The 14,348-nt window shown below is 43.9% G+C and overlaps 1 protein-coding gene across 1 annotated transcript; it reads right to left on the bottom strand.

Moving 5' to 3' along the window:
• Positions 1-412: 412 nt before the first annotated feature.
• Positions 413-13,291, bottom strand: LOC137308245 (NACHT, LRR and PYD domains-containing protein 12-like). The gene is made up of 5 exons (XM_067977079.1): positions 12,008-13,291; positions 11,625-11,920; positions 3,921-4,091; positions 1,691-1,858; positions 413-509 (listed from the first exon to the last, which is right to left on the bottom strand). Exons 1-5 carry the CDS (start codon positions 13,289-13,291, stop codon positions 413-415), a joined length of 2,016 nt encoding a protein of 671 aa, XP_067833180.1.
• Between the last annotated feature and the right edge of the window lie 1,057 nt (positions 13,292-14,348).

The raw sequence follows: 14,348 nt of genomic DNA, 5'->3' as shown, positions 1-14,348 counted from the left end.
TGAAGCATTTTTGAAGTGAAGTCACAGCTGTGATGTAAGATGCTTTGCAGCCAATGTGCGCATAGCAGGATCCCACAAACAGCAATGAGATAGTGACCATTCCATCTGTTTCCTGATGTTGGTTCAGGGATTAATGTTGACCAGGACACCGGGGAGAGCTTCCCTGCTCTTCTTCGAAATAGTCCCAAAGAATCTTTTACATTCACCTAAGAGGGCAGAGAGGGCCTCATCCAAAAGACGGCAGCTCCGACATTGCAGCACTCCCTCAGTACTGAACTGTGAGTGTCGGCCTGTATTTAGTGCGCCCAGGGACGTGAAAGCGCTGAATAAATTGGAGTTCTTCCTTTGGAACGGCGACAAACTGTACAATTTATATCAGGATTGTGCTGTGAATCATTGCTTCAGTCTCCGATCAATCGGTGGACAGAGTGACCCTCAGTCCTGCTCTGGATTCTACCAGTGATTTCAGATGTTTTCTCACAAGTGAACTGAATCGCTTCCCTTCCAACCTGAAAGACAGATTGAAAAATAAACAGAAAATTACCGGCAATCACACTGAAGGGAAATCACAGACATGCCTCTCTTAATTATCACTAACGGATTATCTGTTATAAAATTGCGAATAAATCTATAATATGCGGAAGAAGAATATTTATCTACACACATGCTCCCTGCCCGCGCAACATTGCTTTTTTTTCTCACTTTCTTGTCACAGGGACTCATTTTAACTTTGGGCAATGGTGTAAAATTGGCGATATCGAATCACCCGCCCATTCTGATCTACGACTGATTTTCCTGTTAATTGAATGCAACGGAGGAGAAAATCAGGCGTGGTGTATAATGGGCAGCCAAGTCGATAGCGCTCATGTTATCCCATCAGCCAGAGTTAAAATAATACAGTTTTGTGTCAACTTTTCCCATTATAAATTCTCTGAGCGTCAAGCGTCACCTGAGAAAAGCATGGATTGTAAATCGGACAGGTTCTGTTATTGGTGGGCGATTCTTCCTGACAGATTTTACTTTCTGCCCTTCTCTCCAGGCGTTGGTAATGGTCGGGCAGTAAAGATGAAAATCTCGCGACCCCATGCCCACAATTTTCATGGAAACTCTCCATGTAAACGTCTCACGTCGCTATTACAACATACCACCAGTGTTAGCGCTGTCGCGCCAAGATTTTGCGTTTCTCAGTTCGTCATGACTGCGGAGAAACTCCCATTCTCCAACCAATACTAGTTTTGTACCTCTCAGGTTTCCCTTCACTATAAATAATAATATAAAATCACAAATAGTTTATAATAATAAAGACAGAATATTGGGCTTGAAATGGGAACTGAATCACTTCTGATTGCTATGGTCCAATTATCCCATTACCTCTAAACCCGCTTGAACTGACGAACACAAATGATCTCTGGACTGTTTGGAATGCCGCGGTGCAAAAGATAATCGTGTGGGGCATTTAACAATGACAAATTCGAGATCGCCCATTTTACCCCATCACAAAGTCAAAATCATTTCAAAGTTGGTCCGGAATTCAGTCCACACTCTCTGGACATGCCCTTTAACCTGTCTCGTGTTAAATACTATACTTGGTCTTGACGAAGAGTGTCCAAGGTGACGGGCATCGACTGGCGATTGATTACAACTCAATCATATTTTATTTAGCAAATTGACCATTAAAACCAGCACCCACCTGATGTCCTTCAGGCTCTTGCAGTTCTGTATAAGGTGCAGGAGATCGGGGAAGGATTGGTCAGTGAACGAATTGCGCCCCAGTTCCAGCTCCGTCAGTGAACGGTTTGTACTGAGCGCGGAGGCGAGACCTTCTAAGCAGATATCAGTGAGATGGTTGGTATACAGTCTGGAGAGAAACAGATACAGACAGAGATCTGAATCAGGACACAAAGGTCGAAATTCGCATCTCTATGGCCTGGGTGCAGGGCGTGGTGTGGGCCAAGGGCAGGGAAGAAAATAAGTGGGCTCCGATACTGGAATGCAATCCTGGGATCATCCGCCCATTATAGGGAAAGGAGTAAAATCGGCAATGAGAGATCATCCGCCCATTATAGGGAGAGATGTAAACGGGCACTGTGGGTTTATCCACCCATTAAATGGTGAGGTGTTAACGGACACTATGGGTTTATCCACCCATTAAATGGTGAGGTGTTAACGGACACTATGGGTTTATCTGCCCATTATAGGGTGAGGTATAAACGGGCACTATGTGTTCTATCTGCCCGTTATAGGGAGAGGTTTAAACGGGCATTATGGGTCTATACGCCCATTAGAGGGAGAGGTGTAAACGGGCACTATGGATTTACATGCCCATTATAGGGAGAGGTGTAAACAGGCACTATGGGTTTATCCACCCATTAAATGGGGAGGTGTTAACGGACACTATGGGTTTATCCACCCATTATAGGGAGAGGTGTAAACGGGCAATATGGGTTGATCCACCCATTATAGGGAGAGGTGTAAACGGTCACATTGGATTTATCCGCCCATTATAGGGAGTGGTGTAAAACGGCCACTATGGGTTTATCTGCCCATTATAGGGAGAGGTGTAAACGGGCACTATGGGTTTATCTACCCATTATAGGGAGAGGTAGAACCGGGCACATTGCGTTTATCCGCCCATTATAGGGAGAGGCATGAACTGGCACAATGTGTTTATCCACCCATTAAGGGGAGAGATGTGAACGGGCACCATGGCTTCTATCGGCCCATTATTGGGAGAGGTGTAAACGGTCACTATGCATTTATCCGCCCACTCTTGAGAGAGGTGTAAACGGGCATTATGGCTTCTATCGGCCCATTACAGGGAGAGGTGTAAACGGTCACTATGGATTCATCCGCCCACTATAGAGAGAGGTGTAAACGGGCATTATGGCTTCTATCGGCCCATTATAGGGAGAGATGTAAACGAGCACTATGGATTCATCCGCCCGCTAGAGAGGGAGGTAAAAACGGGCACTATGGGTTTGTCCGCCCATTTTAGGGAGAGGTTTAAACGGGCACTATGGGTTTATCCGCCTATTTTAGGGACAGTGTAAACGGGCGCTATTGTTTGGACCGCAATAATAATTGTCTAACTAATACAAATATTGTTACATACTCGTGATATTAATATAAATGTATTGATGATTAGGAACAATTTGGGCGGTGAACTGACCGTAGACTTTATTGGTAGGAAAGATTAGAATGATGGATATTAATAACAGTAATATAGAAAACATTGATGGTTCAGGACAGGGATACATTGGGCATAGAATGTCCTTCAGTTTTGATAGTTATGAATAGTAAAAATGTAATAATAATTGCAGCAGTGTGTCTGTAGACTGTGTATAAAAGTAATAATAATCATGTAATTAATAACAATATTATGTCGATAATGGTCCTCATCGGATTCGTATTTTTCCAGCAGGAAGGACAAAGTGGAGGGGTCATAATCTCAATCTTTATAATGGTAATAATCGGATAAATACTTTTACTAATCGTAATATTAAATAAGATTAATAATATTACGTGAGTGAACGGGTTGGATGTGTGGAATCGAATACCCAACGTTTACAAACAGGAAAATTAAATATCATATTCGTAATTTTGATGCATCTGAGCAAGACGACTTAAGCTAGATTACATAGCAGTTACAAACATCAATATTAATTAGAATATTAGTTATTTTCATGTATTTGAGCAGGAGATACTTGGGCAGACTTCCCAGTGTTTACAATAGCAATCCTAATTATTCTAATGGTAATATTCCTGTATCCGAGCTGGAGGGACTGGGGCAGAATACCCAGTGTTTACAAACAGCAATAATAATTGTAATATTAACAATATTCATGTATCAGAAGAGGGAGGGACTCGGTGGAGTGTTTACCCGCTGTCAGTGATACAATCTCTCATAGTCTATTACTTACGCCAGTTTCTGTATCATACAGTCAGGGTTCCTCAGAGCCTCAGAAAGCTGGCTCACCCCTAAATCTCCCAGTTGATTGTCACTCAGGTCCAGCTCAGTCAGCGAACGGTTTGCATTCAGAGAAGAGGCAAGATTCTCAATACATGCAGCTGTGAGACCATTATCCTGCAGCCTGGAGATCAGAGCAACAATGAAATAAAAATGCGAGAATAACCTACGAGATGTTAAACCGAGGCTCCGTCTGCCCTCTCAGGTGGGTGTAAAGGAGCCCCTTACACTATTTCGAAGAAGAGGAGGGATGTTTTCCCCACAATCCATGACCAATGTTTATCCCTCATCCAACACCACTAAAAGCAGATTATCTGGTCCTTATCTCAGTGTGATTTGTGGGAGATTGCTCTGAGCAATTTGGCTGCCGTGTTTCCTACATTACAAGTGACTGTACTTTAAAAACAAGTACTTCATTGGCTGTAAAGCGCTTTTTGATGTGTTAAAGTCGTGAAAGGCACTATATAAAAAAAAGTTCTTTATCTTTCCTTTATGTCCCGATTTATAATGGGAGCTGACGATGGAACTTGCCATGCTGTAATCATACCCTTCCGCCAGTGATGGCGCTGCAGATCCGGAGTGCCATCTCCCCAACCCGCCTTGTTGAGAACCGCCTCTGCTCCAACAACACCGGAGCGCTGCTAAATTTCGCTAAGTCTTGTCATTTAACTATAATAATGACATGCAACCAAAGAAAAATATCAAATCAGAACAGAATGTATGCATTTATAACCGGAACAGAATTACTGCTGCCCATCCTGGTCCTAATATTTCCCAGCCCACGAACCCCACTTCGCCTGAACATTGAAATCGATCTCGGGCGGGAGCGCGAAACAGGCGAAAGCGAATCGGCTTCCCGTTTTACAGTCCTTCCAGTGTACACCCGGCCTTTTAACACCCCTCCATTGTACACCCCTACATTATACACCCCGCCCATTATAAACCCCACCCATGAAATAGCCCACCCCTTATACACAACACCCATTATATACCCCACCCATTATACACCCCGCCAATTACACACCCCACCCATTATACACCCAGCCATTATACACCCCACCCCTTATACACTGCACTCTTTATACATCTCACCCATTATACACATCCCACATTATACAACCTGCCCTGTTCTACACGTCTTACATTATACACCCAGTCCATTATACACCACCAAAATACAACCTACCCATTATACACCACACCCATCATACACCACACCCGTTATAAACACAAACCATTATACATCCCACCCATTATACACCACACCTATTACACACTCCACCCTTATACGCCATTCCCATTATACATCTCCCACATTATACACCCCGCTGATTGTACACTCCACGCATTATACACTTACCACATTATACACCTTTTACATTATACAATCCACATTATTATAGACACCCCACCCATTATACACTCCGCCCATTATACACTTTCCACATTATACACCCCACTCATAATGCACCAGACCCATTATACACGGAATATATCCTCGAGGCCGAATGGATAATCGGTGCCGATTGTAGACTGGGTTCCAAAAGTATAGGGTGTCGAATGTATACGGGGTGGCGAATGTATACTGGCTGCCCAATGTATTATTGTTGGCGAATGTACACTGGGTGGTGAATTTGTACTGGGCGGTGAATGTATGCTGGGTGATGAATCTGTACTCGCTGGTGAATGTATACTGGATGATGAATGTATACTGGGTGGTGGATATATACTTGGTGGTGAATATATACTTGGTGCTGAATGTATATTGGATGGCAAATGTATACTTAGTGATGAATATATACTGGGTGGTGAATGTATATTAGGTTGTGAATTTATACTGGGTGATGCATGTATACTGTGTGTTGAATGTATACGGGTTGATGAATCTACACTGGGTGGTGAATGTATACTGGGTGGTGAAAGTATACTGTGTGATGAATGTACAGTGGGTGATGAATGTATACTGGGTGTTGAATGTGCACTGGGTGAAAAATATTTGCTGGGTGATGAATGTATATTTGGTGGTGAATGTATACTGGGTGATGATAGTATATTGGCAGTGAATGTATACTGGGTAATGAATGTATATTTCGTGATGAACGTATACTTTGTGATCAATGTATACCGGGTGATACATATATCCTTGGTGATGAATGTATACTGGCTGCTGATTGTATGCCCGGCGGTGAATGTATACGAGGTGATGAATGTATACTGAGTGGTGAAGGCATACTGGGTTGTGAATGTATACTGGGTGATGAATCTGTACTCGCTGGTGAACGTAGACTGGGTGGTGAATGTATAATGGTTGATGAATGTATATTGGGAAGTGAATGTATACTGGGTGAAGAATTTATATTTGGTGATGAACGTATACTTTGTGATCAATGTATACTGGGTGATGAAAGTCCACTGGGCGGTGAATGTATACTGGGTGATGAATGTACACTGGGTGATGAATGTGTACTGTGTGATGAATACTTACTGGGTGATGAATGGACATTTGATGGTGAATGTATACTGGGTGATGAATGTATATTTGGTGATGAACGTATAATTTGTGATCAATGTATACTGGGTGATGAAAGTACACTGGGCGGTGAATGTATACTGTGTGGCGAATGTATACTGGGTGGTGAATGTACACTGTGTGGTGAATGTACACTGGGGTGGTGAATGTATACTGGGTGGTGAATATATACTGGGTGGTGAATGTATTCTGGGTGATGAATGTATATTTTGTGGTTAACGTATACTGGGTGATGAATAGACTCTGGGTGATGAATGCATATGGGGTGGTGTATGTATATCGGGTGATACATGTATACCGGTTGATGAATGTATACTGGGTGATGAATGTATACTGGTTGTTGAATGAATATTGGGTGGTGAAAGTATACTGAGTGGTGAATGCACAGTGGGTGGTGAATGTATACTGAGTGATGAAAGTATACCGACTGATGAATGTACACTGGCTGATGAATGTACAACGGTAGGTGAATGTATATTTGGTGGTGAATGTATACTGAGTGCTGAATGTACAGTGGGTGTTGAATGTATACTGAGTGGTGACTGTATACAGGGTGGCGAATGTATACTTGGTGGTGAATGTATACTGGGAGCCGAATGTATAATTTGTGATGAAAGCACACTGGGTGTTGAATGTATATTGGGTGATGAATCTATACTGACTGGTGAATGTATACAGGGTATTGAATGTATACTGGTTGGTGAATGTATGCTGTATGCTGTATGTATACTTGGTGCTGAATGTATACTGCGTGGTGAAGACATACTGTGTGGTGAAGGCATACTGGGTGAGAAATGTTTCCCGGGTGGTTAATGTATACTGGGTGGGGATGTAAACCGGGTGGGGAATGTATACTGCGTGCTGAATGTATACTGGGTGCTGAATGTTCACTGTGTGTCGATTGTATACTGAGTGGTGAATGCATACTGGATGTCGAATATATATTGTGTGTCGATTGTATACTGGGTGTCGATTGTATACTGCATGTCGAATGTATTCTGGGTGTAGGTTGTATTCTTGGTGTCGATTTTTTACTGGGTGGTGAATGTCTACTGGGTGTCCATTACATACTGAGTGTCGATTGTATAGTGGGTGTTGAATGTATCGTGGATGTAGATGGTATACTGGTTGTCGATTCTATACTGTGTGTGGATTGCATGCGGGGTGGTGAATGTATACTGGGTGTCAATTGTATACTGGGTGTCGAATGTTAACTGGGTGTCGATTGTATACTGGGTGATGAGTGTATACTGGATGTCGGTTGTATTCTGGGTGTCGATTGTATACTGGATGATGAATGTGTATTTCGTGGTGAATGTATACTTGGTGATTAATGAATACTGCGCAGTGAATGTATACTGGGTGATGAATGCATATCGGCTGATAAATGTATTCTGGGTGATGAATGTTTACTGGTTGATGAATGTATGCCAGGTGATGAATGTACACTGAGTGGTGAATGTATACCGGGTGATAAATGTATACTGGGTGATGAATGTACACTGGGTGATGAATGTTTACTGGGTGATGAATGTATGCCAGGTGATGAATGTACACTGGGTGGTGAATGTATACCGGGTGATAAATATATACTGGGTGATGAATGTACACTGGGTGGTGAATGTACACTGGGTGGTGAATGTATACTGGGTGATGAATGTTTACTGGGCGATAAATGTATGCTAGGTGATGAATGTACACTGGGTGGTGAATGTATACCGGGTGATAAATATATACTGGGTGATTAATGTATACTGGGTGGTGAATGTACACTGGGTGGTGAATATATACTGGGCGATGAATGTACACTTGTTGGTGAATGTATACTGGGTGGTGAATATATAGTGCGTCGTGAATTTATGCTGGGTGATGAATCTGTACTCGCTGGTGAATGTATACTGGGTGAGTAATGTATACTGGGTGGTGAATGTATACTGGGTGATTATTGTATAATGGGTGGCGATATACACTGGCTGGTAAATGTATACTTGCTGACGAATGTTTCCTGGGAGCCGAATGTATAATTTGTGATTAACGAACACTGGGTGGTGAATGTATACTGGGTGGCGATGTACACTGGTTGGTAAATGTATAATGGGTGGTGAATGTACACTGAGTGGTGAATGTATACTGGGTGAATATTTTATACTGGCTTATAAATGTATACTGGTTGGTGAATGTATAATGCGTGATGCATGTATACTGGGAGGTGAATGTATACTGGGTGATGAATGTATACTGGGTGATGAATATATATTGGGTGATGAATGCACACTGGCTGATGAATGTAGATTTTGTGGTGAATGTATACTGGGTGGGGGATGTATACTGGGTGATAAACTTATATTGTGCAGTGAATGTATACTGGGTGACGAATGTATACGTGGTGATCAATGTATACTGTGTGATGAATGTATACTAGGCGGTGAATGTGTACTGGGTGCTGAATGTATACTGGGTGGTGAATGTTCACTGGGTGTCGATTGCATACTGAGTGGTGAATGTATACTGGGTGTCGATTGTATACTTGGTGTCGATTGTGTACTGGGTGTTGAATGTATACTGGATGTAGATTGTATACTGGTTGTCGAATGTATACTGGGTGGTGAATGTGTCTTTGGTGTTGAATGTATACTTGGCGATGAATGTCTACTGGGTCATGAATGTGTGCTGGGTGATGCAAGTGCACTGGGCGGTGAATATATACTGGGTAATGAATGTATACTGATTGATGCATATCTACTGGGTGATGAATGTGTACTGGGTGATGAATGTTTCCCGGTGGTGTATGTATACCGGCTGATAAATGTATACGGGGTGATGAATGTATACTGGGTGATGAATGTATACTGGGTGAAGAATGTCTACTTCGTGGTGGATGTATATTTCTCGGTGAATATCTACCGGGTGATGAATGTATACTATGTGTTGAATGTATACTGGACAGTTAATGTATATTGGTGATGAATAGATTGTATATTCGGTGTCGATTTTATACAGGCTGGTGAATATCTACTGGATGTAGATTGTATACTGGCTGTCGATTGTATACTGTGAGTAGATTTTATTCTAGGTGTCGATTTTATACTGGGTGGTGAATGTCGACTGGATGTAGATTGTATCCTGGCTGTCGATTGTATACTGTGTGCAGTTTGTATGCTGGGTGTCGATTGCATACTGGGTGTCGATTGCATACTGGGTGATGAATGTACACTGGATGTAGATTGTGTTCTGAGTGTCGATTGTATGTTGGGTGATGAATGTATACTGGGTGTCGAATGTAGACTGGGGGCCGAACGAATACTTGGTTTCGAACATATACTAGGGTCCGAATGTCCGAATGTAGACTGGATGTCAATTGTATGCTGGGTGGTGAATGTATACTGGATGTCGATTTTATACTGGGTGATGAATGTATACTGTGTGCCTATAGGTAAAACCGAGGCTCGGATGTTTTTCGAGCTTTATCCACCTGTGTCCCACTTTAACGACTTGTATATCTGAACTGTTAATGTCTCTGTCAATCCAATCCTTTTACAGATTAATCATTTAATGTTCACTCTTTATTCTCCCTCCCAAAATGTGTCGCCTCACAGTTCTCTGCATTACTTGTTATTTGACATTTATCTGCGCCGTGTATTAATCGACACTGACACGATCAACGATCTGCTTTTTTTTTTGTTGGACGTTAGTACATTTCCGATTTCTGGGTGGTCCTTTTCCTATCTTGCAGGCTGTATGAGAAAACTGACGCCCTCAACACCGACCGCTTGCCGGTACCACTGTTTACATTCCGTCACCAAAAACATCCGTTAAGGTCTACGCTTTATTTTCTGCCCTTCAACCAACTTCGTGCCCATGCTGGACACATTCCTGTTCATGCAATGTGACTGTTGCTATTCACTGTCTGAAAGCGTGGTGGAAGCAGATTCAATTGTATCCTTCAAAAGGAATTGGATATACACTTGAAAAGGGGACATTTTCAGTGCTATTGGGAAATAGCAGGGGTGTGGGACTAATTGGATAACTCTATCAAAGAGGTGGCATTGGAACGATGGGCCGAATGGCCTCCTTCTATGCGGTTTGATTCTATGATTTTACCAACAAGCTTCGGATATAACACCTATCTAGTGCTTTTTTAAAATTTCGTTTGTTGATACATTCCGTTATTGCCTAAAATAACTATAGTAAATTTATCAGACATGCCTTCACCTTTGCAATTTCACGCTTTAATTAATCCATGTGTTTCCAGTTGAATATTAATTTCATCTCTGATAATGGCATCTGGAAGAACCCACATTACAGGCGTTAGCCTGGCTGGTCTATAGTTGACAGGTTTCTCCATTTCTTATTTTTTGAACAGAGATGCGACACTGGCAACACTCAAGCCCACTGGCACATCTCCCATATCGAAGGTCAGAGCCTCCGCTGATTCCTCTCTGATTCCGCTCAGCATTTCAGGACACAAACCATCAGGGCCCAGTGCTAGCCCACTTTGACTAATCCTTTGTTTTAGTCCCAATTCCTTCTTTGTCCTTATCTAATCTGATTGTTACACCTACCCACTCTAGTAGCCTTCCATTCTCATAGAATCGTGCAGCACAGGAAGAGGCCATTCGGCCCATCTGGCCTGTTTCAGCTCCTTCGGAAGAGATGTTGAACAGAGGTCCTGTCTTCCCTCTTGGGGGGATGTAAAAATTCCAAGGGCACTGTCCGATGGGGAGTTCTCCCGGTGTCCTGACCAACATTTATCCCTCAACCAACATTTTAAAAAACTGGACCATTTGGTCGTTCACCTCATTGCTGTTTGTGGGACCTTGCTGTGCCCAAAAAACCCGCCACGTTTCCTACATTATAACAATGACTTCACTTTAAAAAATAACTTGATAAATGCAAGTTCTACATTTGCCTGGAACTCGATGCAGCACTGCCTCTTTCCTGGTTAGACTAGAAACATACTGGCCCAGAAATAAGGCAAAGTAACATTGGAGGAAGCCATTTCCTTTCTTTTCCACATGCGATACTCTCGGACAAGTCTCATCTTTATCTAATTAAAGTCACCTACTAAACTGTCGCTTCGTTCTCCCTCCAGCTGTGATTGTAGTTGGCAAGAGCAAGCCTACCTACCTGAGAACTTTCACCCTGGGCAGGGCCGACACAAGGCTTTTGATCCCTTCGGCGTGAAGGCAGCAGCCGTTCAGCACGAGCTCTTGTATATCCTCGGAGTGTTGTATCACATGGGACAGGACAGCAGAATCCAAAGGGTTCAGTGTCAAACGGCTGAAGTCCATTATATCTACAGATCTGCCTGCAATTTGGGCCAGTTCCGCATCTTCTGATTCGAACACGTAGTAGAATATGTTTAGGAGTTTATCTTTGGGAGTTGGCGTTCTGACCTCCGCCGCCACCTTCCCCTTCAGCCACTTTATCACGTGGCGACTTGATTCGTGAGCGAATGAGCCCTAGATCTCCTCCAGTTGCCTCGTTGCATCTTTTGAGCAGAGACCAACAAGAAAGCGAACGTAAATCTCAAACCGGCCGTCGTTGTTCCGATGGACAAAGTCAATGTATTCCAGTAGGTTTCTGCGGACCGGGGTCAGGTACTGGGCGAGCGCGGCCACGAACTCTTGGATCGTGAGGTGCTGGAACGTGTATACGGTGCTTTTGGCAGAAGCATCTCGCTCCAGAATCTCCTTCATAAACCCTGAAATAAACTTGGATGGTTCGAGGCGATGGCGGTGGAAATGGTCACCGTTAAACACTATGTTCCTATTGGACACTCCCTCGTAAGCCAACTCGCCAGCCCGGAGCAACACCTCACGGGGGTTGTCCACATCATGGCGGTCATGGCGTTTGAAAATGTTGTAGATGTAATTTGAGAACAACTGGGTGATGCTTCTGGGAATAGGTCGCACTCCCCCTGGTTCTTTAAAGAATGGTTCCAATGTGGTGCAGAGGATCCCGCAGTCGGAAGGATTGAAGCACATGGTGTACATGATATCGCTCTCCTCCACGTATTTAAACACGTCGTCTCCAAGCTTCTCATTCCCAAAGAACCGCCTGAAGTAATTCTTCCTTTCGTCGGCCAGGAAGCCCAAGATTTCGGCCCACAGATTGACCTCAGCCTTATCGAGTGACTCTAATGCAGTCGGCCGGCTGGTGACCAACACTGAGCAGCCTTGGAGCAGCTTCTGCTGTATGAGACAGCGCACAATGTCAGACACTTCACACATACAGTCCGTTTCGAAGCAATGGTACTGAGCCTCTGTGTTTCTCTTGATATCTGTGAAATCAATCGTATCCTTGAATTCATCCAAGCCGTCAAAGATAAAGAGCAGGTTCTCCGGCACTTCCCACACGTGTTTCAGCTCCGTGTGTAAATAAGGATACGAATCCAGTACCATGGCTTTCAGGCTCGTTCTACCGTCAATGACGTTCAGGTCACGGAATCTGAAATGAAAGACAAACTGAAACTGAGGGTAGATTTCCCCCGCGGCCCAATCATGGACCAGCTTCTGCACCATAGTGGATTTCCCAATCCCCGCCACACCGCTCACCACCGAGGTCCCAGATCGGCTACTTTTGCCAAAACTGCTTCGGAATAATTGATCAATTTGGATTTTCTCCAGCTCTTTCTTGATCTGGTCCTGTTGTAACCTTTCATGTTCCTTGCCTCTGGCCAGCAGTTCGTGCTCCTCCAGTGTCAGCTTAGTAGCAGAAGAAATTACAATTAAATCTGTGTATCGATCAGAAGTGGGAAATGTCTGGCTGCCCTGTAGAGTGTGGACCATCATCGTCTCCTGGAGTTTGCGGAGAGTTTATTTGTGTTCCTTTTGAATATCTGCAGCAGAGGGGTAGAATTGAAAAGCACAGAAGTTAAACTTATATAGAGCCTTAGTTAGACCACACTTGAAGTACTGTGAACGGTTCTGGTCTCCATATTGAAAACGGGTCGAGGAGCATTGGCGAAGGTGCAAATAAGTATCACAAGGATAAAAACCAGAACTGAGAGGATATACTGATCAGGAAAGACGTAACAGGCTGGGGTTCATTTCTCTTGAAAAGAGAAGACTGAGGGGTGACTTGACAGAAGTCTTTAAGATAATGAAAGGGCTTGATAAGGTAGACGGAGAGAAAATGTCTCCACTCGGCAGAAACGGCTGAGAGGAGCACAAAAACAGCAGGAGAAGCGGCTGAGAGGAATATCAAAAGGGCAGGAGAAGCGGCTGAGAGGACCACATAAAGGGCGGGAGAAGCGGCTGAGAGCAGCACATTAAGCGCAGGAGAAACCGCTGAGAGGACCACATAAAGAGCAGGAGAAGCGGCTGAGAGGATCACATAAAGAGCAGGAGAAGCTGCTGAGAGGACCACATAAAGAGCAGGAGAAGCTGCTGAGAGGACCACATAAAGAGCAGGAGAAGGGGCTGAGATGATCACATAAAGGGCGGGAGAAGCGGCTGAGACGACCACATAAAGAGCAGGAGAAGGGGCTGAGAGGACCACATAAAGAGCAGGAGAAGGGGCTGAGAGGATTACATAAAGGGCGGGAGAAGCGGCTGAGAGGACCACATAAAGAGCAGGAGTAGGGGCTGAGAGGATCACATAAAGGGCGGGAGAAGCGGCTGAGAGGACCACATAAAGAGCAGGAGAAGCGGCTGAGAGGACCACATAAAGAGCAGGAGAGCGGCTGAGAGGACCACATAAAGAGCAGGAGAAGCGGCTGAGAGGACCACATAAAGAGCAGGAGAAGCGGCTGAGAGGACCACAAAAAGAGCAGGAGAAGGTGCTGAGAGGACCACATAAAGAGCAGGAGAAGGGGCTGAGAGGATCACATAAAGGGCGGGAGAAGCG

This window comes from Heptranchias perlo, unplaced genomic scaffold (genome assembly GCF_035084215.1).
Source record: "Heptranchias perlo isolate sHepPer1 unplaced genomic scaffold, sHepPer1.hap1 HAP1_SCAFFOLD_125, whole genome shotgun sequence".
Lineage (NCBI taxonomy): Eukaryota > Metazoa > Chordata > Chondrichthyes > Hexanchiformes > Hexanchidae > Heptranchias > Heptranchias perlo.
Note: the sequence above shows the minus strand (reverse complement) of the source record. Positions and strands in the feature narration are given on the sequence as shown.